The sequence below is a fragment of the Schistocerca serialis genome, chromosome 2 (assembly GCF_023864345.2).
Source record: "Schistocerca serialis cubense isolate TAMUIC-IGC-003099 chromosome 2, iqSchSeri2.2, whole genome shotgun sequence".
NCBI lineage: Eukaryota > Metazoa > Arthropoda > Insecta > Orthoptera > Acrididae > Schistocerca > Schistocerca serialis.
In genome coordinates, this window is record NC_064639.1 from 374,105,031 (window position 1) to 374,131,110 (window position 26,080).

General features: G+C 42.7%; 1 protein-coding gene across 1 annotated transcript in view; it reads left to right on the plus strand.

Annotated features, from left to right (window-relative positions):
* The window catches only part of LOC126456005 (uncharacterized), a 195,898-nt gene that overhangs the window by 10,910 nt on the left and 158,908 nt on the right, over positions 1 to 26,080 (plus strand). The window contains exon 2 of the mRNA XM_050091761.1: positions 2,809 to 3,058. Coding sequence (XP_049947718.1) covers positions 2,809 to 3,058 — 250 coding nt within the window. The remainder of the gene's footprint in view (positions 1 to 2,808; positions 3,059 to 26,080) is intronic.

Consider the following 26,080-nt stretch of genomic DNA (forward strand, 5'->3'; position numbering starts at 1 on the left):
TGCTGCTCGCGTTGGTCGAGATCCAATGACTGTTAGCAGAATATGGAATCGGTGGGTTCAGGAGGGTAATACGGAACGTCGTGCTGGATCCTAACGGCCTCGTATCACTAACAGTCGAGATGACAGGCATCTTATCCGCATGGCTGTAACGGCTCGTGCAGCCACGTCTCGATCCGTGAGTCAACATATGGGGACGTTTGCAAGACAACAACCATCTGCACGAACAGTTCGAAGACGTTTACAGCAGCATGGACTATCAGCTCGGAGACCGTGGTTGCGTTTACCCTTGACGCTGCATCACAGACAGGAGCGCCTGCAATGGTGTACTCAACGACGAGCCTGGGTGCACGAATGGCAAAACGTCATTTTTTCGGATTAATCCAGGTTCTGTTTACAGCATCATGATGGGCACATCCGTGTTTGGCGACATCGCGGTGAACGCACATTGGAAGCGTTTATTCGTCATCACCATACTGGCGTATCACGCGGAGTGATGGTATGGGGTGCCATTGGTTACACGTCTCGGTCACCTCTTGTTCGCATTGACGGCACTTTTCAGATGGGCAGCTGTACCTGTACACGCCATCGAAGCTCTGTTTGACTCAATGCCCAGGCGTATAAAGGCCGTTATTGCGGCCAGAGGTAGTTGTTCTGGGTACTGATTTCTCAGGATCTACGCACCCAAATTAAGTGAAAATGTAATCACATGTTAGTTCTAGTATAATATATTTGTCCAATGAATACTCGTTTATCATCTGCATTTCTCCTGGGTGTAGCAATTTTGATGGCCAGTAGTGTACGTCCTCCCTGGACGGGAATGTACGTAACGTACGAGTGCCGGTTGTGACACATGGACGACGACACGTGGAAGTTTTGGTCCGACCGTGATTCGTGCACGGATAGCGGAAGAGGTTAAGGGGAGTAGGACGTCAAACGGGCGGACTTGGAGCAGGAGAGGCACCACGGGACATTTTAATTTTCACTGTCTATACTTTTACAAATAAATTCATAAAACTTTGTCAGCATGAACAGGAAGGATTCAGAATTCACACTCATAGCAGTGGAAGTTCGAAAACATAACGAAACGATTTTTGTTACATGTGAAACTTCATCATTTTTTTCACATACTAATGTCAGTATTTGTTGCTATGGGTACACTTTTCTTCATAAGTAAGAGAGATTATTCGATGAATTTTGCACAGCATTCAAACCACACTTAAAGGTGTGTGAAACTCTAGAATTTTCCAAATCTATTAAAAACTGTGGTAAAAATTGAGGTAATTAACTACAAAAATTTTGTTTTTTCTTATCATGAAGTTTAAAATACAACAGCTCATTTGTTTTTTTCATAAATTAAATAAATTCTAGAGTTTGATACACCTGTAAGTATGGTATGTATGCTGTGCAAAATTCATCGAAGACTCTCTCTTACTTATGAAGAAAAGTGTACCTATAGCAACAAATGCAGCCATTAGTAAGTGATAAAATGATGAAATTTCGCACGTTTTAAAAAAACAAATATTTTGTTATATTTTCGAACTTCCACTGCAATGAGTGTGAATCCTGAATCCTTCCTGGTGATGCTGACAAAGTTTTATGAACTTATTTGTAAAAGTATAGACACTGGAAATTAAAATGTCGTGTGATGCCTCTCCTGCTCCAAGTCGGCCCGTTTGACGTCCTACTCCCTTAAGGTGACCGCTGGCCCAAAAACGGAAAATACGTTTTCGAGTGCCAGTTTGGCACAAATTTTCGTTGTGGCCATTCCGTTATACAGCCGATGGTGGTTCATATTCGCAACTGCGGATACGTTTCCTGTGTGAGTAGGAAGGAACTGCAGCGTCACTGATATGAAGTCTCGTCGTATTCACGGAACTGTAGTGGGATGGAAGGAAGGAAGGCGGTATAGCACTGACGTAAAAGCTGCGCCTTGACGCCTAATGTATGCATCGCTCAACGTCAGACCCGTACTCGTTCCGTTTCTAGTCTCTTGTGGATTTCCCACTATTATCCTCTTCGCGAGGGGTAGCTGTTACTAATGTCCAGAGATCAAATCACCGTCGATCTGGAAGAATCCTAAGGAAATGCAATCCGAAAAGGAAGTAAGTAAGTTACAGTACACTTGTTCGCCCACTGCTTGAATGCTGCCCACCAGTGCGGGATCCGTACCAGATAGGGTTGATAGAAGAGATAGAGAAGATCCAACGGAGAGCAGCGCGCTTCGTTACAGCAGCATTTAGTAATCGCGAAAGCGTTACGGAGATGATGGATAAACTCCGGGAGAGACGCTCAGTAGCTCGGTACGGGCTTTTGTTGAAGTTTCGAGAACATACCTTCACCGAAGATTCAAGCAGTATATTGCTACCTCCTACGTATATCTCGCGAAGAGACCACGAGGATAAAATCAGAGAGATTAGAGCCTACACAGGGGCATACCGACAATTCTTCTTTCCACGAACAATACGAGACTGGAATAGAAGGGAGAACGGATAGAGGTACTCAAGGTACCCTCCGCCACACACCGTCAGGTGGCTTGCGGAGTATGGGTGTAGATGTAGATCGATAGGACCGAGACGTCGGCTGTAGGGTGCGGCCGTCGTGTGTTTACGCAGCCCTGTCTCAGCAAGAGCGGCGAACACCTCTGCGTGACCTGGAGATAAGATAGGGGGAGGCCGCGCGGTCAGCGGCTGGCGGCTGGCGGCTGGCGGCTGGCGGCTGGCGGCTGGCGGCTGGAGCCTCGGCAGACACAGCCGCGATGCCGTCCGCCAGCGCCAGCGAGGCCCCTCGGCCGCCCAGCCGGCCGGCCAGCGCCAGCCCACCAGGCTCGCCGCCGTCGGCGCCCACGTCGCCCCCGCGGCCGCGCGCCACCTCCGCCTCCCGGCCCGCCCCCGGCGCCCCCAGGTTCGCCGACGCCGACGCCGTCGCCTCCGCCCCCTGCAGCCCCCGCGACAAGGACGCCCCCGCGGAGCGCGACCACCTCCGCCACAAGTCGGCCACCGCCAACGGACATGCCGGCGCCATTCGTCGCCACGTGGCCGGCGCGCCGACCACTGTCCAGGTCAGTTCGGCGGGATTCGGAAAAAGAGTAAGCGCAAGGCTGAACCTCCCACTGCTGTGATGGTCCGGGCTGCGGAAGTAAGGAAGAATAGGGTTTATGCACCGTCCATATCGTGGCCATTAGAGACGGAGGGAATAGAAATTCTTCCAATAATGTGGCATACAGCAAACCAGTGCTTAACAGTATTGGTTCAAAACAGTCTTGGTTGGAATTTTAGTTTTTTATTTTTCAACGACGCGTTTCGCCTTATTTAGGCATCTTCAGGTTATTTTTTCTAGATGGACGTGTGCCATACGACTCTGTGACGCATTATGCTTACTACCTGAGCCTCCATCTTACTCTGTTACTCGCTCCTGGGAACGGGAATGCGTTATGCAGATCTTGGTGCCTCTCGCGTCCATCTAGAAAAGATAACCTGAAGATGCCTAAATAAGGCGAAACGCGTCGTTGAAAAATAAAGAAACTAAAATTGCAACCAAGACTGTTTTTAACCAATACGAAGAAGAGAACTGACTCGGTTGTGGCCCAGTTGGAGTCTATCCCAAAACTGGCCTCGAGTCATTTGGGAAAACAGTATTCACGGCCTGGGGGCACCGTCGCTGCCACGAATAGTGATAGTCATGGGCTTGACTCAATACAGAGCATGAGCGTGAGTAGAAACGCGTCATTTTTGTGTCACATTTCGTAGGCAGGCCTTAGGGCTTGAAGAATTACCAACGTTACATTACCCGTTAGCCATTCTGTTGTAATTTATGAATGGGCATCAGTGTTTGTTGTCAGGACTGCACCGATATCCTTCGAATGTCACTGTAAAGTTAATTTCGTACACATGGTGAAAATTGTGTGACTCCACAATTGGCACAATTTCGAAATGCCACTCATGCTGACCTTTATTTACAATCTACTAGTTGCCAGCATACTGCACAAACGATGATCGTCCTAAAGACCTTGATCCACCGAGCCCGTACCACCTCAGATGCCGATAGAGTGCAGACGGAACTGGAACTTCTGCAAACTGCCTTCCTGAACAACGGATATTTATCTCAATAAGAGCAGAGAGAGTTACAGACGTACGACAGACAGGACAAGGAAGAGGATGAGGGCTTCAGAACGACTGCTTGTCTACGATATATTGGAAATATTTCAACTAAAATAGGCGGAATATTAAAAGACATAAAGTTAAACTAATCTTTCGACCTCCTTCCAAAATATTAGAGCTTTTTGGGTGTGTTAAAGACTTCTTAGTTGCGCAAAGCAAGTGTGTACAGGATTCCGTGTGAACGTCGAAAATCTTACATACCGCAAACGACGCGCACTGTGCAGGGTCGAGTTATAGAACATCAGCGGCATACTCCTCCTAGCAAATAAGTCCGTTATCGCTGAACACTATATTTCCACTGGTCATTCGATGAAATATAACGAAATAAAATTGTGGCCCATACATCAGTCTTTTGGAGTTGAGTCATCAATGGGTCAGTGGAAATACGACTGTGTGAATCCATTATGAATCGAATTCTGCATAGGACCCGACTGTAGAAAAAATTCGTGCTCTAAGTAATAGGCGTCGTACTGCGATCTCACAATGCGAAGACAATCGTTTTCATACTGAAGAGGCCAGTTTTCACCACGTAGGGCGCGCAGAGCAGCGCACAAACTTGCAGCAGACGAGCATGCCCTCAAGGAACGCTTACACAATGCCAACTAGCACACCAAGCATGTGCCGGCGGAATCTTGATTAGGGCAGCTTAGTGTATAACTCGTTAGTGTTCAGCTGAAGATGGCCAGGAGACTCTGAGCCGAAATATCGTAGCAGCAAGTTACAGTCATACGGCAGTTCTCCCGAAATTTTATAGAAAATGCTGAAAATTATTTTACTCTGACAGGCTGCACGGGTCACCAAAGCAAATATTTTTCCATAATGTCATATTTTCCTGTGAGAATTTTTAAACTGGTAGAAGGAGTTTTCTTTGGATACAAATTAATTAAACCAAGAAAATCTGTACATTGCATGGGACATTGAAAACACTTCTTCTAATGTGTCTTCCTGTGAGACACCATTGAGGAGGGCATCAAATCTTACTTACAATAGACAAAAAGTAATAAAACAATTTCAATTTTTTGTTGCTAAGAGACAACAACATTAACACACTGCCTCCACTGATATGTAAACAAAGTTTACACTGGCGGGTCACCTTCTGTCTAACACAGTTAAAGACAGAAGCAGTGTCCTTAATTTCTCCTGCTGTTGCTACTGTCCGGGCAGTCAGATCCTGTTCTGATTCAACAGGGGTTTTCTAAACAATGTTGCACATCTCTTCCCACACGAAATAGTCGGGGGGGGGGGGGGGGGTCAAATCAGGGGATATGTATAGGACCACCTCTGCCAATCCACTTTTCTGGAAAATGTATCTCAAAGAATCGACGCACACGACGACTGAAATGTCCCGGCGTCCCGTCTTAATGGAAACACATTCGTTGTCTTGCAGCGAGTGGAAAGTGATCTAGCAATTCTGGTAATGCTCTGTAAGGAAATTGTAATAATACTTGCCATTTAGTAGCCTAGGTAGGAGATATGACCCAATTAAGCAGATACCAACAACACTTTCCGACACATTCACGTATAACCGCACTTGATGAGCACCAGAAAATGTGGCAGTTGGATTAAACTCACTACATACATGGTACTTATGGATATTGAAGACCCCCATTGCTATGTAATAAGCACCAACCATATCAGTGTTGTCACTTAAGGTTTATCGTCCCATTGGTAAACCTGTACAGTGCTGCGTCAAGACCTACAACTAAATGTGAATACGAAACAGCTAATACAACTGAAGAGTGAAGTATGCACTCTACCGCTACAACAAGAACAATTGCAACAATAAATCAGTTATTACAACTGAAAAGTGGATACGCCCTCCACGGGTTAAATAATACTCGCAAGAAATAATGACATTAGAAAAAAATGTCCGGTGCAACCTCCCAGAGTTAGTCGGTTTAAACAATGTACACCTTGTAGAAGCAAACATAAGGAGGGGTAAATGAGAATCTGTAATGGTTAGTACTCACTCAAGACAGAGCACTGTCAAAAATACGTGCTGAGTGTCAACTGCGATCAGTCGGCCCTGGTGGTCGAGCGATATAGCGCGTGCCTGAAAACCGAGAGGTCGCAGATCGAATCCCCGCCAGAACACGAAAATTTTCAGTCTGTCTTTATTTTAGCCTCCTCCTCTCAACGACGTGAAGAGTCGCCAGGAATAGCACGTCTTTCGGATTCTACATTAAACTGTAGATCCCCTTTCCCCGGATGAATAAATGGGATATAGTAGGGGACACTGAAGTCGCCGAAGTGCCGCCCAATTGAAAGACACACTCGGTCACTCGGCCATTGCGCCAGACTGTATTATAAGCTTTCTTACGTGATCCTTCCTAATCTATTTTATTACCGAGGTAGGAAAATCCGACCACCTGTTCAAGAGGGTCTTTTCACATTTTCAATTAGCCGTCCAGCGTATCCACCCGCTGCGGATATAATTACCATAGTTGTCCTTCTCTTTATGTGCATATTATAACTGTCAGCTAGCAGACGTTCTATTTCGTCGACCGTCGACCGTCGACCGTCCGTCTCATTATCTGTTGACACCAACCACAACCAATCAAAATAAGTTATAAAATAATCCACAGAATAAAGTGGATTCAGGTACCAGGTGCCATAATGGGTGGAGGCACAAAAGCAAAATATCATTATTTCAAAAGTCCATTTTCAGGTACTATACAGGTAGTATGCAGATGAGAAAGTTTGGCCTGAACGTGACCAATTATGAGCAAAAATAAGTGAAAAAATTAATTACTATAAGCAAAAATAAGTGAGAAAATTAATTACTGTGCTGATGCCAACAGCATAACAATGCTAGAAAGTTACCGGCCGAAGTACGATTACGTCTGACGAATGGATCTGTGTATTACACCCAGCGAAATGATACGCAGCACAGGAACACAAACCTGATTGCCTGACTCCTCCTGCCGGCACACCTCCAGTACAGCAGACCTGGAGGAAGACCACTGTAAACCGTAGCCTAAACGTCAGTTTAGTTGAGTGACACATATTTTACAACGTGACGCGTCATCAAACCCTGAAAACTCTTATGTTTGCGGACACGGGCCGCAGAAGCCTTCGCACTTACGACTGAGCTTGTACTCAAAACTAGTCTACCAGTCCCTATTGGTTAGTCCTAATTTAGCTTCTCCACGGTTACCTTTAATTGTTTCAGGTAATAGCGTGATGCTTCCTCCATAAAAACTGATCTTAATATACTGCCCCGTCCTTGTCCACATTAATGTGTTACTCTTAAAAACAGTTTCCATCTACGAGGATAAAGAATGTTTCTCCTGATCCTATATTCATACGTAACCCTTTCATCAATATGCGCCATCTAATCGCAGAAGTAGAGAGCTGCAGGAATACTTTACAGGAGACATTCCGACGGGAGAAATCATGGTTTTAGATTTGGATCTCTGTGTGCCCTAGAGACATCAGTTAACCAATCGTAAACATTGGACAGCCTGTAACTTTCTGGACTTATGTAGTTAGTACTTAACAAGTATTTTCTACCAGCGCACTATCTAATAGTCATTAAGATATTAGAACCGAACTGTTAATAAGTAATGAATCCAGTAGCAGTTAAGTTGTAATTACACAAGGGCGGGTAAATGAGATTGTCATCTGATCAGTACTTACACAAAACAGAGGACTGTTTGACGTGTGTAGCAAATAGGATATTTTGTCGTCCCTAAGAGCTGTGTCCGTTATAAGCATTAGGCAACAATCAAAACAACCTTATCTAATGCCGGGATAAAATACCAATAGCTGTTTACAAGCAACACAGTGAAGCTCGGATTACATTTAAGATACAACTTCATTATTAATTTCTAGGTTTTTCTTGACCGTAAAGCCTGTCGTCATCGTAGCTATTAGAAACGATGTATTGCGTAATGCCCTAATTGCTTGTAAAATCACTGCTGTCAGCGGTACCCAATCCCGGTGGACATTGCTATCTCTCGTGATTCGAAACACGGCACACTAACTGGATAGTTTCAAAAATGTATACCTTTACAACTGGAGAATTGTTATTAGAATAAATTACAGAAATTCAGCGCAAATGCAGTGCGAAATCTTGAGAATGACTTGACCCCTGCAATTAGACGCAGCACTTACGAGATACTGTTATATTATAAGCTGAAATGACGCTCTTCATCAGTATAATCCACCGCAAAGCCGTATGTCATGTTTCAAGTCGAAGGAAAGAAGCTAGAGCCTCAGCATAGTCAGGACAGAGTGAAAAAGTACATTAATAGGTAGAATCTCCAACAGTCACTAGTTCTCTCTTGCGACAAAACAAAGGAATGAGGAACAACGATGAAGTAGGAACGTTAGAGCATCACTTCTATCAATTCCATATGCTCTGTCAAATCTTGCAGAATGCAGCACACGTTATCTTTGGTTGTGTCTTTCCACATTGTCTTATTATAGCAACAATGGTGTCCCTTAACCGTTTCTACAGTGTCGCATTGAATTCAATTAATAACTATATTCTCACCTGACTAAGTACGCTACGCAATATACAACGAGATAAATGAACATCTACGAATGTAATGTCATTTATAAGGCAGACGCAAGGCTGCGTTCCCGTTGCAAAATGCGAGTGTGTTCGTGAGAGAGTTAGATTGCTCAGTGAGAAACCGCTGTGATAAATTCGATTCTTTTACGTGATTACGGAAAGATGCCCAAAATTTGAACTCCTGTTGATTGACGTCTTAAGACTTTTATTGTCTAGTCTGAATTCAATCACACGCCTGTTACCATCCAGCCTTTCGTCTACCTAATACTCTCATGTGACATGCATGGTATGAGCCGCCTTCAGAAATATATGCTGTTATGGGCTTTTTAAACTGGTGTCTTTCTTCCCTAGGGTTATTCGCACAACATCACAGGGATTCATTAAATCTCCTGGAGTTATCATTCTTTTATTTCCACATCCGTATGGTATTCCCGTTACGAAATCATGAACCTTGAATTTAACTTCAGATGGAATGCTGTTTGTATGTATCATTTGGGAGGGCAGAAGGAAAGGAGGAGGAGAGTTTAATCTCCCCCCTCCTTCCTTCTCCCATCTACTGTCCACATTAGACAATGCCCAGTCCATGTAATTAATAAGCAAAGTCTTTCATGAAGATTTGAGAGGAGCGAAGATTACAGTAAAATTTTAAGTTTACTTCGCTTGTCATGTTGAGATTGTTCCAGTTCTTCTTGTCTAGAGGTCTAATTCTTGAAGTTAAAAATCTAGCATCAAGTCCTCACGATTGGTTTGTTGAACTAAATAAATTGGAAGATTGTTGTCGCAGAATTTTTTTCGTAAATGTATTTGCCACTGATTTTCTCACATTTTAGTAAATCATACAGTAGGCCTATTCTGATTTTTCCCATTAACAAAGCCGAAATTACGTTGTTCCCACCTATTATACAAAAGTACGTCCGATCCCATCAGAAGCAAGCTTATGACTCTCACACTTTGCGGAAATAACAATATTCCAAAGCGTTTACAATTTTTTCTTAATAATTGAATTCCTACTAGTTTTCGTTAAATTATTAATTTCGATTACTATTTCATAAATGACTCCACAAATAAACGTAGTAAAGAGTGCAGGATTGCGTTATTAATAACAGAAATTTTAAGTGTGCAAGTAATTCGTAATTTCAGATGTTCCTAAAAAAAAAATAATTTTAACTGTACATTCAGAACTAGTACTTATCGATTATAGCATAGAAACTAAAATATTTTATAAAGTAATTCATTTTCATAAATTTTAGCTTGAAATGTAACATACTGTGTATAAAATTATACGAAAGTTCTCAGAAAAGCAACTCAGATAAAACTGACCTGCCCAAAATTCGAAAAATAATAATGGTATCAACAACTACTGTTGAGGAAAAGTAAGGCTAGAGGAGGATGTCCCGTTACAAGAGGAAGATAAGAAACCAGCACTGCAGTCGCCTGAATTTATATGGAAGACCTTCTAAAAGCACACTTACGCTTGCCAGTATAGTTCAGCAACTTCATTAATCTGGTACACGTTTTCGAACGGATCTGGGTCACTTCTGTATCTCTCAAGCTTGCCTCTTACTCCTTACGCTTTATGAGTGGATGAGCTAACATGGTGCTAGTAAGTTCCGTATTACATCACGAGTGCAGGAAGATAAAAAGTTGCTGCTGAAATGAATCGCGCCAACTTGTTTTGTAAATAGATGATATGATGCTGAAAAATCTGCTGCTGGAAATTAAAAGAGCGTTACAAGCAGAACTCTCCTAAACTAATCTCCTGAACGGCACGTGCTGAGAAATGTGTTACCTCTTGTCCCACGTCTAAGGTCGTTACATGTACTCTCAGGATATTACTGCTCAGATTAATTTCAACACGTGCCTGCTGATAATTTATGTAATGCAATATTTGTACATTCCTCTTTTGAGTTTACTTCACCTAGAACATTATCGGGCACTTTCACAAATACCGGGTGATCAAAAAATCAGTATAAATTTGAAAAACGAACAAATCACGGAATAATGTAGATAGAGAGGTACAAATTGACACACATGCTTGGAATGTCATGGGGTTTTATTAGAACCAAAAACAGACAAAAGTTCAAAAATGTCCGACAGATGGCGCTTCATCTGATCAGAATAGCAATAATTAGCATAACAAAGTAAGACAAAGCAAAGATGATGTTTTTTACAGGAAATGCTCAATATGTCCACCATCATTCCTCGACAATAGCCGTAGTAAAGGAATAATGTTGTGAACAGCACTGTAAAGCATGTCCGGAGCTATGGTGAGGCATTGGCGTCAGATGTTGCCTTTCAGCATCCCTAGAAATGTCCGTTGATCACGATACACTTGCGACTTCAGGTAACCCCAAAGCCAACAATTGCACGGACTGAGGTCTGGGGACCTGGGAGACCAAGCATGACGAAAGTGGCGGCTGAGCACACAATCATCACCAAACGACGCGCGCAAGAGATCTTTCACGCGTCTAGCAATATGGGGTGGAGCGCCATCCTGCATAAACAACTGCAGGTGTTTATCAGCCAGCCTGGGGATGATGTCATTCTGTAACATACCTCTCACCCGTCACGGTAGCAGTTACTGACGTTTTGTTTTCCAGCGCCATCTGTCGGACATTTTGTGAACTTAGTTTTCTTTTGTTCTCATGAAACCCCATGTCATTCCAAGCATGTGTGTCAATTTGTGCCTCTCTGTCTACATTATTCCGTGGTTTATTAAGTTTTCAAATTTATACTGACTTTTTGATCACCCTGTACATAACATGCGCGTAACTTCGATCTGTCGACTATTGCGCGTATGCGTTAACTTCAACGCTGATATTTGAAAAGTAAATCACGCACAAGAATATCTAGTTCCCTGGGCCAGGATGAGCGTGCGCTGTACATACAGACTGAAGCAAATGTATTAACACAACAACTGTACTCTAAGTTAAAATTGTCATATCTTTTCCTTCCTGCACCATTCTTGCTTTTAACGACATTCAGCTGTGTTGAAACTCTTGCGTCTTTTCCTTTGGAAGATCACTTTTATTTTGCCGAGTCTAACGTTTATGCCCAATTTTATAAAAAATGTGTAAACTGGTGCTGGTTTTGCTTGATTGCGATGGCTGTAAGGTTTCGTTGTGGCCCCTATGAAAGTGACGGCTTTTAAACGTGTTCTAATATTCCAAATAAAAAATTTTATGGGTCTATTCAGACGTGTATCTATCGAGATAACGTAATATCTTTTACAGTCAGGAGTACAGACAAATTGTATCGCAGTACTACACTCTTCATCACAATTCCCATACCGCAATGTCTAAAACAATAGCTACATGGAAGCCTGCCACTGTAACAATTGTAGGTATTGTCACAATTTTCTACTCAAAAAATATTCGTAGGAAAGATAATTTCGTAAGGAAGTTTGTTTATCTAAAAGTCATAAACATTCGATATTTTTGGAGGTCAACAACAAAACTGCATCCTTTATGGGTGTAAAAAATTATAGACGGTAATTAGTAAAGCCATAAAACGCTTGTGGGCTTACATTATTAACCAACAACCTACCTTAGTGCATTGTTGATTTCTAGGGGCTGAACGTTTACAGATAAGTATATAATAAGAAACACTGAAATTAATTTATGATAGAGAACATTCTGTGTTATAAGTATAATATGGAATATGTCTAAAACGTATAGTACGAAACTATTCAGCATCATGAAATTCAGAGCTTAACACCAGTAAGCGTGTAAATTGTGTTCTTAGAAGCATTGATAATAATAACAGTTGTGAGCAATCTCAAGGGAATTCGTTTACAACAAATAAATTAAAAAATAAAGAGGAAAATAAAATCCCAGAACTACCTATGGTTCACAACATTGGGTTTAACATTCTGTCATGCAAATATTTTTCTGCTAGACGAGCAATGATACATTGCATAAAATTCATACGTACTTAAACTGACTGAGCACGTGTGGTAACTGCATCTTTGAAGGGCTTCCTGCGTAGGATTTTGCGACACAGATTAGTTTCGTACGCATCTCAAAATTTTTTTGAGGAATTTGTTAGGCAAAATACCGATTGTTGGTTATAAAATTAATGAGCGACTATGTGAGTATTCTGAATGATACTTAATGCACAGACGTTTCACATCTGGAGATCAATGCGAAAACAAGCAACAGGAAGACGAAAATCAAAAAGGGCGCACAGCAATCGACACAAAGCAATTTTTAAAGTAAATGGCCAAATGTAGGATTTTATCTGCCGCTCTGTGGTTTGTGTGTCTGTGTGGATGTGTTTAAGAATACGAAGCCCCTAACAGCAGCCGAAGCAGCATCACTGCCGAACAGTCTTCGCGCGTGAAACCTTGATAAACCTGAAGGATGGCAAAGTACTGTGACGTGAGATAGAAACACATCGCTGACAATTTCCACTTGGGCAAAATTGAAATTAACTACGGCGAAGCTAAGTTCTATAAATAAATTAAGTGTTAAATAACATTTATTTTGCTAGATACGTAAACTCATAATGTTTACTGTGAGAGTACTCTGTGTTTTGGTTCGCATTTTAGCAATTTTATGAACACTGATGGTTATTCCTTTTCACGTGGATTTTTTGAGACTCTCTTCAGAAATGTTGTGAATAAATACTACGAATATCACTGAAATACAATATGTATCTCTTTATTTTTACTTTAAGTTATTCTTGAATGTTCCTTATGTTTGCTTAGCTGAGTGGAAACATTATACCTCTGCAAAAGAAGTGCCTACCGTATATTTCTAGTCATGGAGTTCGGTACTCAACTCCAGAACTGTCGAGACTTCGCCTGTTGGTCTGTTGGCTGGTAGTGATTGACCCAGTCTTCTGCCCGATGCAGGCTTGCTTTCTTGACTGTTACTCTCCTTGCAAGTTCAATTATCGTGTGGCTCTCTAGAAAAAGAGGCTCGGTAGAAAAGCTTTGTTGTTGTGGTCTTCAGTCCTGAGACTCGTTTGATGCAGCTCTCCATGCTAATCTATCCTGTGCAAGCTCCTTCATCTCCCAGTACCTACTGTAACCTACATCCTTCTGAATCTGTTTAGTGTATTCATCTCTTGGTCTCCCTCTACGATTTTTACCCTCCACGCTGCCCTCCAATGCTAAATTTGTGATCCCTTGATGCCTCAGGACATGTCCTATCAATCGATCCCTTCTTCTAGTCAAGTTGTGCCACAAACTTCTCTTCTCCCCAAACCTATTCAATACCTCCTCATTAGTTACGTGATCTACCCACCTAATCTTCAACATTTTTCTGTAGCACCACATTTCGAAAGCTTCTATTCTCTTCTTGTCCAAACTATTTATTGTCCATGTTTCACTTCCATACATGGCTACACTCCATACAAATACTTTCAGAAACGACTTCCTGACACTTAAATCTATACTCGATGTTAACAAATTTCTCTTCTTCAGAAACGGTTTCCTTGCCATTGCCAGTCTACATTTTATATCCTCTCTACTTCGACCATCATCAGTTATTTTGCTCCCCAAATAGCAAAACTCCTTTACTACTTTAAGTGTCTCATTTCCTAATCTAATTCCCTCAGCATCACCCGACTTAATTCGACTACATTCCATTATCCATTTACTTTTGTTGTAAAGTGGTACACTATAAATCCAAAGGCCTCGCATTCGAACCCTGGTCAACCCTAGGATTTTTTATCTGTCAGTAGTCACTTCTTTCAGCTCTAGCAGTGTTTGTTGGTGTGAAAAAAGCCGAGTGGCATCGTGGTTGGAAATCCACTTGAAACTGTTGGTCCCCCGATACTTGGCTGAGGAAGACAGTTCAGACGTCGGACGAAGTTAACGGCATACCACGTCCAACAGGACCATGCCTAGGTGTTGAAAACAGTCTTCGGCTAGATTATTGTTTTACTTTTACAATGTGTTTGTTTTTATTTGAGTTAGAAAATTGTCAAGGAACGTATCTGTAAGTGAATTAAATAAAATGGAACATGGGCAGGCTGTCTTTTAGACGGGTTGTGCAGTGCATTTCATTACCAGTTTGTATGTCTACTGCCGAGTGACTCGTAAGATGGGTGTCTACTGGCAAAACCTTACTGATGATCATTTCTTACAGCGAGAATCAATCTTGAGCTTCTCCGAACCAGAAATCGATATACTTGACAGCAAAGTGTTTTCCGTTGATCGAGAATCATGAAACTTGACAAGAAACAAGGTTTCACTGTACAAATAAACGAAAAAATCCGAAAATGGTGAATTTGTAATTATAACACACGAAAAAAAATTGTCGTTATTTATGACTGTCTGTCTGTCCGTCTGCCTGTTTTTTCTCAGCAACTGGTTGGTGTATCACATTGGTAGCTGTTATCTCTCTTTACCCGACGTGCTGTAAAACTTGGTATGGACGTTTCCTTACGTTTTACTGGCCAGCTCAAGTTCTGAAATCTGCTAACTGAATGATTTGTTAGCAATCATTTATTACTGTTTTTAAGGTTACATTCCTCAGATGGTAAAAAGGAAACTCTTATAGAATCACTCTGTTGTCCCCCAGTCTATCAGTCTATCTGTCCGACTATTCAGAGCTATTTTCCTCAGCAACGAGTACACGTATTGTATTGAAATTTATGTCACGTACTAAGGTCTACAATCCCTTGGCGATATAAAAAATGAAGCATCTAAGTCAATGTAGCCAAACGATACAGCCATTAGTGCCACATACACTACTGGCCATTAAAATTGCAACACCACGAAGATGACGTGCTACAGACGCGAAATTTAACCGACAGGAAGAAGATGCTGTGATATGCAAATGATTAGATTTTCAGAGCATTTACACAAGGTTGGCGCCGGTGCTGACACCTACAACGTGCTGACGCGAGGAAAGTTTCCAACCAATTTCTCATACACAAACAGCAGTTGACCGGCGTTGCCTGGCGAAACGTTGTTGTGATGCCTCGTGTACGGAGGAAAAATGTATACCATCACGTTTCCGACTTTGATAAAGGTCGGATTGTAGCCCATCGCGACTGCGATTTATCGTATCGCGACATTGCTGCTCGCGTTGATCGAGATCCAATGACTATTAGTAGAATATGGAATCGGTGGGTTCAGGAGGGTAATACGAAACGTCGTGCTGGATCCCAACGGCCTCGTATCACTAGCAGTCGAGATGACAGGCATCTTATCCGCATGGCTGTAACGGATCGTGCAGCCACGTCTCGATCCCTGAGTCAACAGATGGGGACGTTTGCAACACAACAACCATTTGCACGAACAGGTCGAAGACGTTTGCAGCAGCATGGACTATCAGCTTGGAGACCATGGCTGCGGTTACCCTTGACGCTGCATCACAGACAGGAGCGCCTGCGATGGTGTACTCAACGACGAACCTGGGTGCACGAATGGCAAAATGTCATTTTTTGGGATGAATTCAGGTTCTGTTTACAGCATCATGATGGTGGCATCCGTGTTTGGCGACATCGCGGTGAACGCACATTGGAAGTGTGTATTCGTCATCGCCATACTGGCTTATCACCCGGCGTGATGGTATGGGTTGCCATTGGCTACACGTCTCGGTCACCTCTTGTTCGCATTGACGGCACTTTGAACAGTGGACGTTACATTTCAGATGTGTTACGACCCGTGGGTCTACCCTTCATTCGATCCCTGCAAAACTCTACATTTCAGCAGGATAATGCAGGACCGCATATTGCAGATCCTGTACAGGCCTTTCTTGATACAGATAATGTTCGACTGCTGCCCTGGCCAGCACATTCTCCCAATCTCTCACCAATTGCAAACGTCTGGTCAATGGTGGGCGAGCAACTGGCTCGTCACAATACGCCAGTCACTACTCTTGATGAACTGTGGTATCGTGTTGGGCAGTTGTACCTGTACACGCCATCCAAGCTCTGTTTGACTCAGTGCCCAGGCGTATCAAGGCCGTTATTACGGCCAGACGTGGTTGTTCTGGGTACTGATCTTTCAGGGTCTATGCACCCAAATTGCGTGTAAATGTTATCACATGTCGGTTCTAGTATAATATATTTGTCCAATGAGTACCCGTTTATCATCTCCATTTCTTCTTGGTGTAGCAATTTTAATGGCCAGTAGTGTATATTACAGGCCAACTAACTTTTGCTGTACGCTGCACTTCACTTCAAAGCACTGCACAGCGTCTGACGCCCTCACATCTACTCACGCAAAAGGCAGTTGTAAGAGGATGAGGGGTCTAGCGAATATTTGCGACCGTCCTTGGGTCCAGCAAGTGAACTATGCAGGAAGGTAGCTGTCTTCCCTACAGAAGGATTTATGAGGAGAGATTTATGGCGGCTCTGCTTAAAGCAAGCCGCATACAACAAGGCAGGTATTGCAGTTGGTAAAATTTTATTACACATTACGATAAATAGTGTGAGTCCATGACGAAAAACCATAATTACTACTCTAACTTACGTAACCGTGGGAAGCATACCAAGACGAAGCAGCTCATCACCAGCCACACAAAACTAGCTGCAGTTCAAATTAATTTCACTTTCCTTCCAACCACAGCTGCATATTACGGACAGTTATTGATTATATTGTAATTGTGCAGTAGCCACCACTATGCTGTCTCATTAATTTATTGCATTAATGTGCATGATTTATATGCAGTGGCTTGCTGCCAAGGAAAGATATATGATAAATGCTCCTCAACTGAAGTGAACTTATTTGTGCAGCAGGCAGTGGCTAATGCCGTTGTTTTGTTGGAGTTTATCATCCTGCCGACATCGAGGTCATCAGGGAGGGGGAGTATTTGGTACTTTATCGGCGAAGGAACGGCCGTGAACTTCTTGAAGGAACGCACACTCCAATCCCGTGAATGATTTTGATGTATAACAGAACAGCTGAACGGGAACCGTTGCAAATGGATTAGGAACGCAGACGTTCTGGTCACGAGTGCAGTGTTTTGAGAATTCTGGTACAGAAGAAACGGAAATGATGGGTTTATTAACCAATTATTCGTCACAAAATATTAGTGGGCGACTGATTTTCGACATCGAACTTTGTACATAGGTACGATTCACGACCAAGCGTCACAGCTTCATTCCAGATTTCTGCGTTTCGATTCCATGCAGCTGAGCTGTATCTCCGACGTTTTTGATTTGCTGCCCAGTGAAAGAGCACTTCTGTAGCAAACTGGCTGTTCACTGCCACTGAGTTTCTCTAATAGTAAATAACATTTCATGGCGCGAAAACAATACCGTCAAATGGAGTGAACAGAAACAGTTTTAAACTTTGAAGGAAAAAATTAATAATTAAAAAAATGAAAATTCTATGGGATTATGGAGCTTTGACCTAAACTTTATTTATTATGTCTTGTGACCTAGATCATGATTTTATAACATAAAAAAAATAAAAACTTGGTGTTTCTATTCAATACATAGAGACGGGTGATTAGAACAGCAGTGTTAATGTTTTTTTGTTTCTATTTATTGGTACTTTGGATGAATAGTGATACATAAAAATCTGTTTTCTTTTTAGACGAACAAGAAACAAAGCTTATCTGGGTCAAAAAAGTTTCATCCTTGACGGTATTAAGAATATTGCACTAATCGTGATTTATTTTACAAATAAATAGCGTTATATCTCTAATTACGTTATTGTAACGTTAAACTAATGAACTTGGTTTATTTGTTAATGCATTAAGCCACAGATATCATGTTAAAAATGATATCTTTGAATCTACAAGTCGTATCAGCAAAAGTAACAAAGAATTTTCGAACATCTCCTTGACTAAAAAGTGACTTCTCACATTTTAAAATAAATTTGTGTAATCGGCCTTGCTTTTTCAGTAAACAACATAACCTTTATTTCTAAATAACAAATTTTTCATGAGTACACTCTAAATTTTTTGTACGATTGAAACAGCACGAAGAACATTTAGTGAAGCGGTGATAAGAGAAATTTTAACACGCTAGCATGTGACACGTTGGCATCATTCTGGAGGCTTTTAACAGCGTGGTGACTCACAATTTCTTTCTTTATCTTTCTCTGATGAAATCATACCTCTGACCCTCTAACTCAAGGGCTTCTACACACGACTGCCACTGCAAATACTGCGTGAACGTACTATACATCACAGCTTATCGCAGCAGCGAGTGACTTGTGGCAGATAAAGTTTTTGTTTCTGTGTATTACCAATGTAGTGAAGTCCATTCATTTTAAAATATCTTCGCAAGCTATGCAGCAGCATAAATTAGGATGCAGGGCCAGTTGTACGAAAAAAAGATGTTGATAAGCAGAGCTTCAATTTAATCATTAGTCTACTGAATTTTACGGCAAAGAAAGGGAAATATCAAGTTCGTCCGTTTCTCGGAAACCATTTTGTTCCTGAAAAGATACGAGTTTAGGACATTGCTGTTAATATAATGCATTCCCCGATGTTAAGCGGGAGGAAAAACTGTATAAGTCCCACATTCGGTACTTTTACCATTTTGGTGATACAACAGTATGTATGTTGGAAAAAGTAATATCTTTCCTGATTCGTTTTGTGGCTTAGTCTCTCGGAATTGTGAGATCTCAAAGTATCTTATCAAAGATAGGTCTTTGGGATAGTCCGTTTTAGTGGTCTTGAGGACATCAAGTGTTTCGCCAACAACGATACTGGCCACCAATGTACGTACTTCACGAAAATTTATGCTGTCCTTAATGGCTGCATAGGTTTAAGTACTACTTACATTAAATTATGATGTTAATATTAGACTTTGTGGCTGTGGACTGCTTTAAATAATTACTGTCTACATTGACTGACAATATTTTGAGACCAATAATCTGGCTCAGGCGGGACAGGAAAAGTTCGCACTATTCCAGAATCACTGTCCTTCGGATCTCACTCCTCGTGTAATGTATCTCTCAGACACTGAAGACTCACGATGTGTTTCATTAGTACTTTATTCTGTCCACTACCGGTGTAAATAAAAAGCTGATCCATGTCCGTGAGTTCTTGTGTTGGTGCTTGATGGACACATTTCTTGTTGCTACTATTGTGTCTATTCTGTGATTACAGCGCTGCGATTACTCGGTCTCCGTATAGACACTGCTTGTCTAGCTGTAACTGTCTGCTCTTTAAACAAAACTTTACTGCTCAACGTTATGGCATCTTCACGGCTTTCAGGCGGTTCGGTTTCGACAAGCCACATTGCTGGTCCATCATACTCACAGTAGGAAAAGTGTGCATCAAAGCCTTTCCTTTCAAAGGTTCCTCACGCTACTGCCGCGACTTAACATGGTTGTCAGAAACAGCCTGAATAGCTTGCAAGGGCGTTGCGGCGTAGGTTCTGCTGAGAAATAGCTGTGACGAACAAAAATTCGACACGCTGCGCTGTTTCCGAGTTAATCAGCATTGAATCAGGCCGTCGCGCTCGTAGATTCAAGCAACCCAACAGAGACGGTGTCGCCAAACATGTTCTTTTTTTAGTTTCCGAAAACTGAACATGATAGCAATACAACATTTTGACACGGGATGGTAGTGAGAATCGAGCCCGTGCCAAAGGCTGAGCTGTGTCGTGCTCTATCATCTAAGCTATGAGAACGGCTGAGACTAAGTGTATCTGGCGGGCTGCTCGAATCTGTGAGCATAACGACCTAATTGGCTAACTTCAATGCTAATTGACTCGGAAACCTCACAACGTATCGATTTTTTTCTTAACAGTTATTTCTCAGTGCAACCCACACTGCAACACTATTGAAAGCTTTTCAGACTGTTTCTGAGCACTCTGTATGAGAACACAAAAATAAAAATAGGCACTGCCAAAATGCTGACACCAGAAACAGACAAGCCAGACAGTAAGGAAAGGGTGTAGTATGTCACCAACGCTGTGTAACTGGAATTCATGGCAGCCTTGGAAGTCAGTAGTTTTTAATCCTGCTGACAGTGGAGGAGGCAGCAAGCAAAAACCCGACAATCTATATTACTGAATGGCTGTAAGGGTCATCTGTTCATCAGCTTCTAGTTGGTACCTGCCTGTCTGACGGGTTACAAGGACCACAAGAATTAGATTTACGGGTTCCATGTAATTACTGACCGAACTTAAAAATTTAATATGCTCTCATAATCTGTTCATTAAGAGATAAAATCTTACGTTAAAGATTTGACACAATAACCCAGATATTAAAGTTAAAAACTTGGTAAATTTCTTGAGCAGCGCAACTCAGTGTCCTCCCTGCCGCCGTTGGATAAGCAGCTGCCAGCAGCAAGTCGTATACTCTTAGCTCACTCATTTGTTACATAGTTTAATTCTTAATTTCTTTGCGTGTTTTTGGGTACTTGCATTGTTTAATTCATAAATTTCGGGCGTATTATGGTATTTGAGAGTTGTAGCATCACGTTTTAGTACCTGAATAGTGTAAAATCGCGTAGTCTCCTTCCGCCGCCGAGCAGTGCGTCAGCAGTGCGCAAGTAGCAGCATTACTGCATTTACTAGGCAATCTTGTATTTTAATAACCGTTTAAATTTTGTGTCGAATTGTTTGTGCTCTCTGTAGATTAGTTCAGCCGATCTTTGCACAACAGTATTATGAATGGATAGGGACTGGGACTGCTGTGTTCAGATGCGGGCTGAGTTGACATCCCTTCGCTTCCAGCTTCAGGCAGTGTTGGCTTCAGTCACACAGCTTGAGGCTGTTGCCAATGGGCATCACTGTGGGGGTCCGGATGGGGGTTTGCCGGGGACGACCAGCTCGTCCTATGCATCCCCCGATCGGACTACGGCTGTGGCTGCCCGGGATACTCCCCATATTGAGGCTGACCCCTCACCCGTGGTAGAGTGGGAGGTCATCTCCAGGTGTGGCAGGGGGCGAAAGACATTCTGAAGGGCTCAACGGGAGGCCTCTCCAGTTTTTCTGGCGAACCGGTTTCAGGCTCTGTCTCCGCCTGATACTGATCTTCAGCCGGAGATGGCTGCTTGTCCTGTTCCAGAGGTTGCCCCTCAGTCTGCAAGATCCGGGCGGTCGCAGAGGGTGGGCTTACTGGTAGTAGGCGCGTAATGGGGCCCCTTAGGGATATGGCAGCAAGATAGGGGAAGAAAACAAATGTGCACTCCGTGTGCATACCGGGGGGAGTCATTCCAGATGTGGAAAGGGTTCTTCCGGATGCCATGAAGGGTACAGGGTGCACCCATCTGCAGGTGGTCGCTCATGTCGGCACCAATGATGTGTGTCGCTATGGATCGGAGGAAATCCTCTCTGGCTTCCGGCGGCTATCTGATTTGGTGAATACTGCCAGTCTCGCTAGCGGGATGAAAGCAGAGCTCACCATCTGCAGCATCGTCGACAGGACTGACTGCGGACCTTTGGTACAGAGCCGAGTGGAGGGTCTGAATCAGAGGCTGAGACGATTCTGCGACCGTGTGGGCTGCAGATTCCTCGACTTGCGCCATAGGGTGGTGGGGTTTCGGGTTCCGCTGGATAGATCAGGAGTCCACTATACACAGCAGGCGGCTACTCGGGTAGCAGGGGTTGTGTGGCGTGGACTGGGCGGTTTTTTAGGTTAGATGGCCTCGGGCAAGTACAGAAAGGGCAACAGTCTCAAAGGGTGCGGGGCAAAGTCAGGACATGCGGGGACCAAGAAGCAATCGGTATTGTAATTGTAAGCTGTCGAAGATTCATTGGTAAAGTACCGGAACTTCAAGCGCTGATAGAAAGCACCGAAGATGAAATCGTTATAGGTGCGGAAAGCTGGCTGAAGCCAGAGATAAATCCTGCCGAAATTTTTACGAAGGCACAGACGGTGTTTAGAAAGGATAGATTGCATGCAACCGGTGGTGGCGTGTTTGTCGCTGTTAGTAGTAGTTTATCCTGTAGTGAAGTAGAAGTGGATAGTTCCTGTGAATTGTTATGGGTGGAGGTTACACTCAACAACCGGGCTAGGTTAATAATTGGCTCCATTTACCGACCTCCCGACTCAGCAGCATTAGTGGCAGAACAACTGAGAAAATCTGGAATACATTTCACATAAATTTTATCAGCGTGTTATAGTCTTAGGTGGAGATTTCAATTTACCAGATATAGACTGGGACACTCAGATGTTTAGGACGGGTGGTAGGGACAGAGCATCGAGTGACATTATACTGAGTGCACTATCCGAAAATTACCTCGAGCAATTAAACAGAGAACCGACTCGTGGAGATAACGTCTTGGACCTACTGATAACAAACAGACCCGAACTTTTCGGCTCTGTAAGCGCAGAACAGGGAATCAGTGATCATGAGACCGTTGCAGGATCCCTGAATATGGAAGTTAATAGGAATATAAGAAAAGGGAGGAAGGTTTATCTGTTTAGCAAGAGTAATAGAAGGCAGATTTCAGACTACATAACAGATCAAAACGAAAATTTCTGTTCCGACACTGACAATGTTGAGTGTTTATGGAAAAAGCTCAAGGCAATCGTAAAATGCGGTTTAGACAGGTACGTGCCGAGTAAAACTGTGAGGGACGGGAAAAACCCACCGTGGTTCAACAACAAAGTTAGGAAGCTACTGCGAAAGCAAAGAGAGCTTCACTGCAAGTTTAAACGCAGCCAAAACCTCTCAGACAAACAGAAGCTAAACGATGTCAAAGTTAGCGTAAGGAGGGCTATGTGTGAAGCGTTCAGTGAATTCGAAAGTAAAATTCTATGTACCGACTTGACACAAAATCCTAGGAAGTTCTGGTCTTACGTTAAATCAGTAAGTGGCTCGAAACAGCATATCCAGACACTCCGGGATGATGATGGCATTGAACAGAGGATGACACGCGTAAAGCTGAAATACTAAACACCTTTTTCCAAAGCTGTTTCACAGAGGAAGACCGCACGGCAGTTCCTTCTCTAAATCCACGCACAAACGAAAAAATGCCTGACATCGAAATAAGTGTCCAGGGAATAGAGGAACGTCCACTGGACCTGACGGGATACCAATTCGATTCTACATAGAGTACGCGAAAGAACTTGCCCCCCTTCTAACAGCCCTGTACCGCAAGTCTCTAGAGGAACGGAAGGTTCCAAATGATTGGAAAAGAGCACAGGTAGTCCCAGTCTTCAAGAAGGGTCGTCGAGCAGATGCGCAAAACTATAGACCTATATCTCTGACATCGATCTGTTGTAGAATTTTAGAACATGTTTTTTGCTCGCGTATCATGTAATTTCTGGAAACCAAGAATCTACTCTGTAGGAATCAACATGGATTCCGGAAACAGCGATCGTGTGAGACCCAACTCACTTTATTTTTTCATGAGACCCAAAAAATATTAGATACAGGCTCCCAGGTAGATGCCCTTTTCCTTGACTTCCGGAAGGCGTTCGATACAGTTCCGCACTGTCTCCTGAAAAACAAAGTAAAAGCCTACGGAATATCAGACCAGCTGCGTGGATGGATTGAAGAGTTTTTAGCAAACAGAACACAGCATGTTGTTCTCAATGGAGAAACGTCTGCAGACGTTAGAGTGATCTCTGGCGTGCCACAGGGGAGTGTTATGGGACCATTGCTTTTCACAATATATATAAATGTCCTAGTAGATAGTGTCAGCAGTTCCATGCGGCTTTTCGCGGATGATGCTGTAGTATACAGAGAAGTTGCAGCATTAGAAAATTGCAGCGAAATGCAGGAAGATCTGCAGTGGATAGCCTCTTGGTGCAGGGACTGGCAACTTATCCTTAACATAGACAAATGTAATGTATTGCGAGTACATAGAAAGAAGGATCCTTTATTGTATGATTATATGATAGCGGAACAAACACTGGTAGCAGTTACTTCTGTAAAATATCTGGGAGTATGGGTGCGGAACGATTTGAAGTGGAATGATCATATAAAATTAATTGTTGGTAAGGCGGGTGCCAGGTTGAGATTCATTGGGAGAGTTCTTAGAAAATGTAGTCCATCAACAAAGGAGGTTGCTTACAAAACACTCGTTCGACCTATACTTGAGTATTGCTCATCAGTGTGGGATCCGTACCAGGTCGGGTTCACAGAGGAAAAAAATGGTTCAAATGGCTGTGAGCACTATGGGACTTAACATCTGAGGTCATCAGTCCCCTAGAACTTAGAACTACTTGAACCTAACTAACCTAGGGACATCACACACATCCATGCCCGAGGCTGGATTCGAACCTGCGACCGTAGCAGTCGCGTGGTTCCGGACTGACGCGCCTAGAACCGCTTGGCCACCGCGGCTGGCTTGACAGAGGAGATAGAGAAGATCCAAAGAAGAGCGGCGCGTTTCGTCACAGGGTTATTTGGTAAGCGTGATAGCGTTACGGAGATGTTTACCAAACTCAAGTGGCAGACTCTGCAAGAGAGGCCCTCTGCATAGCGGTGTAGCTTGCTGTCCAGGTTTCGAGAGGGTGCGTTTCTGGATGAGGTATCGAATATATTGCTTCCCCTTACTTATACCTCCCGAGGAGATCACGAATGTAAAATTAGAGAGATTCGAGCGCGCACGGAGGCTTTCCGGCAGTCGTTCTTGCCGCGAACCATACGCGACTGGAACAGGAAAGGGAGGTAATGACAGTGGCACGTAAAGTGCCCTCCGCTACACGCCGTTGGGTGGCTTGCGGAGTATAAATGTAGATGTAGATGTAGAACTCATGAGGTGCAAATTACGCATACTGTATTCATCGAGTATTAGAGGATGAGACCAATTAGTGACTTCCTAGATGCTTTACCCGCAATTTTCAAATCTTCTTTGAATTTTTTGCTCTACGACTCTTCACTCATGACGAAAAAGTCGCAATATAAAAAGCTTATTGCTTACTGCATTTTCGGTGTTCATACAGCAAAATTTCAGTTTATTACTTCCTCACTACTAAAACTACTCGGAATACATTTTGCAGATATTATCCAGACACACCACTGAATGTATCTGCAAAATAATGCCGTTGTAAGACAAATAGTTCAGGAGAGATGTGAAATTCACTGAAATATATGTGAAAAATTAGCTATTCTTAAAACTGAACGTCAATTAGCCAGAGTATACTCATCCATTATTGGACAATGAGAGCACTTAGCGATTTTCGACAAACTTTAAACATAATTTCAAAAGTTTTCTAAACATTTTCTGGCTTCATAAATCAATAAAATGTTTGAGCTGTTTTGTACACGGGGATTAGATTCTTTAAAGAATCTGTCTGAGAGAAGTTTACTAGTAACAAACATAGACTTCAATTTGAGGAAGAAATTTCTGAAAATGTACGTTTGGAGCACATCATTGAATGGTCGTGAAACGTGGGATGTGGGAAAACATGAACAGAAGAGAATCGAATCATTTGAGAGGTGGTGTTACAGAAGAATGTTGAAAATAAAGTGGACTGATGAGGTAAGAAATATGACTGTTGACATTTTTAAAAATATCTGGAATCCGATGTATCGATATTAGAACAATCCATAATATGCAGTCGATACATCGAAAGGAATGT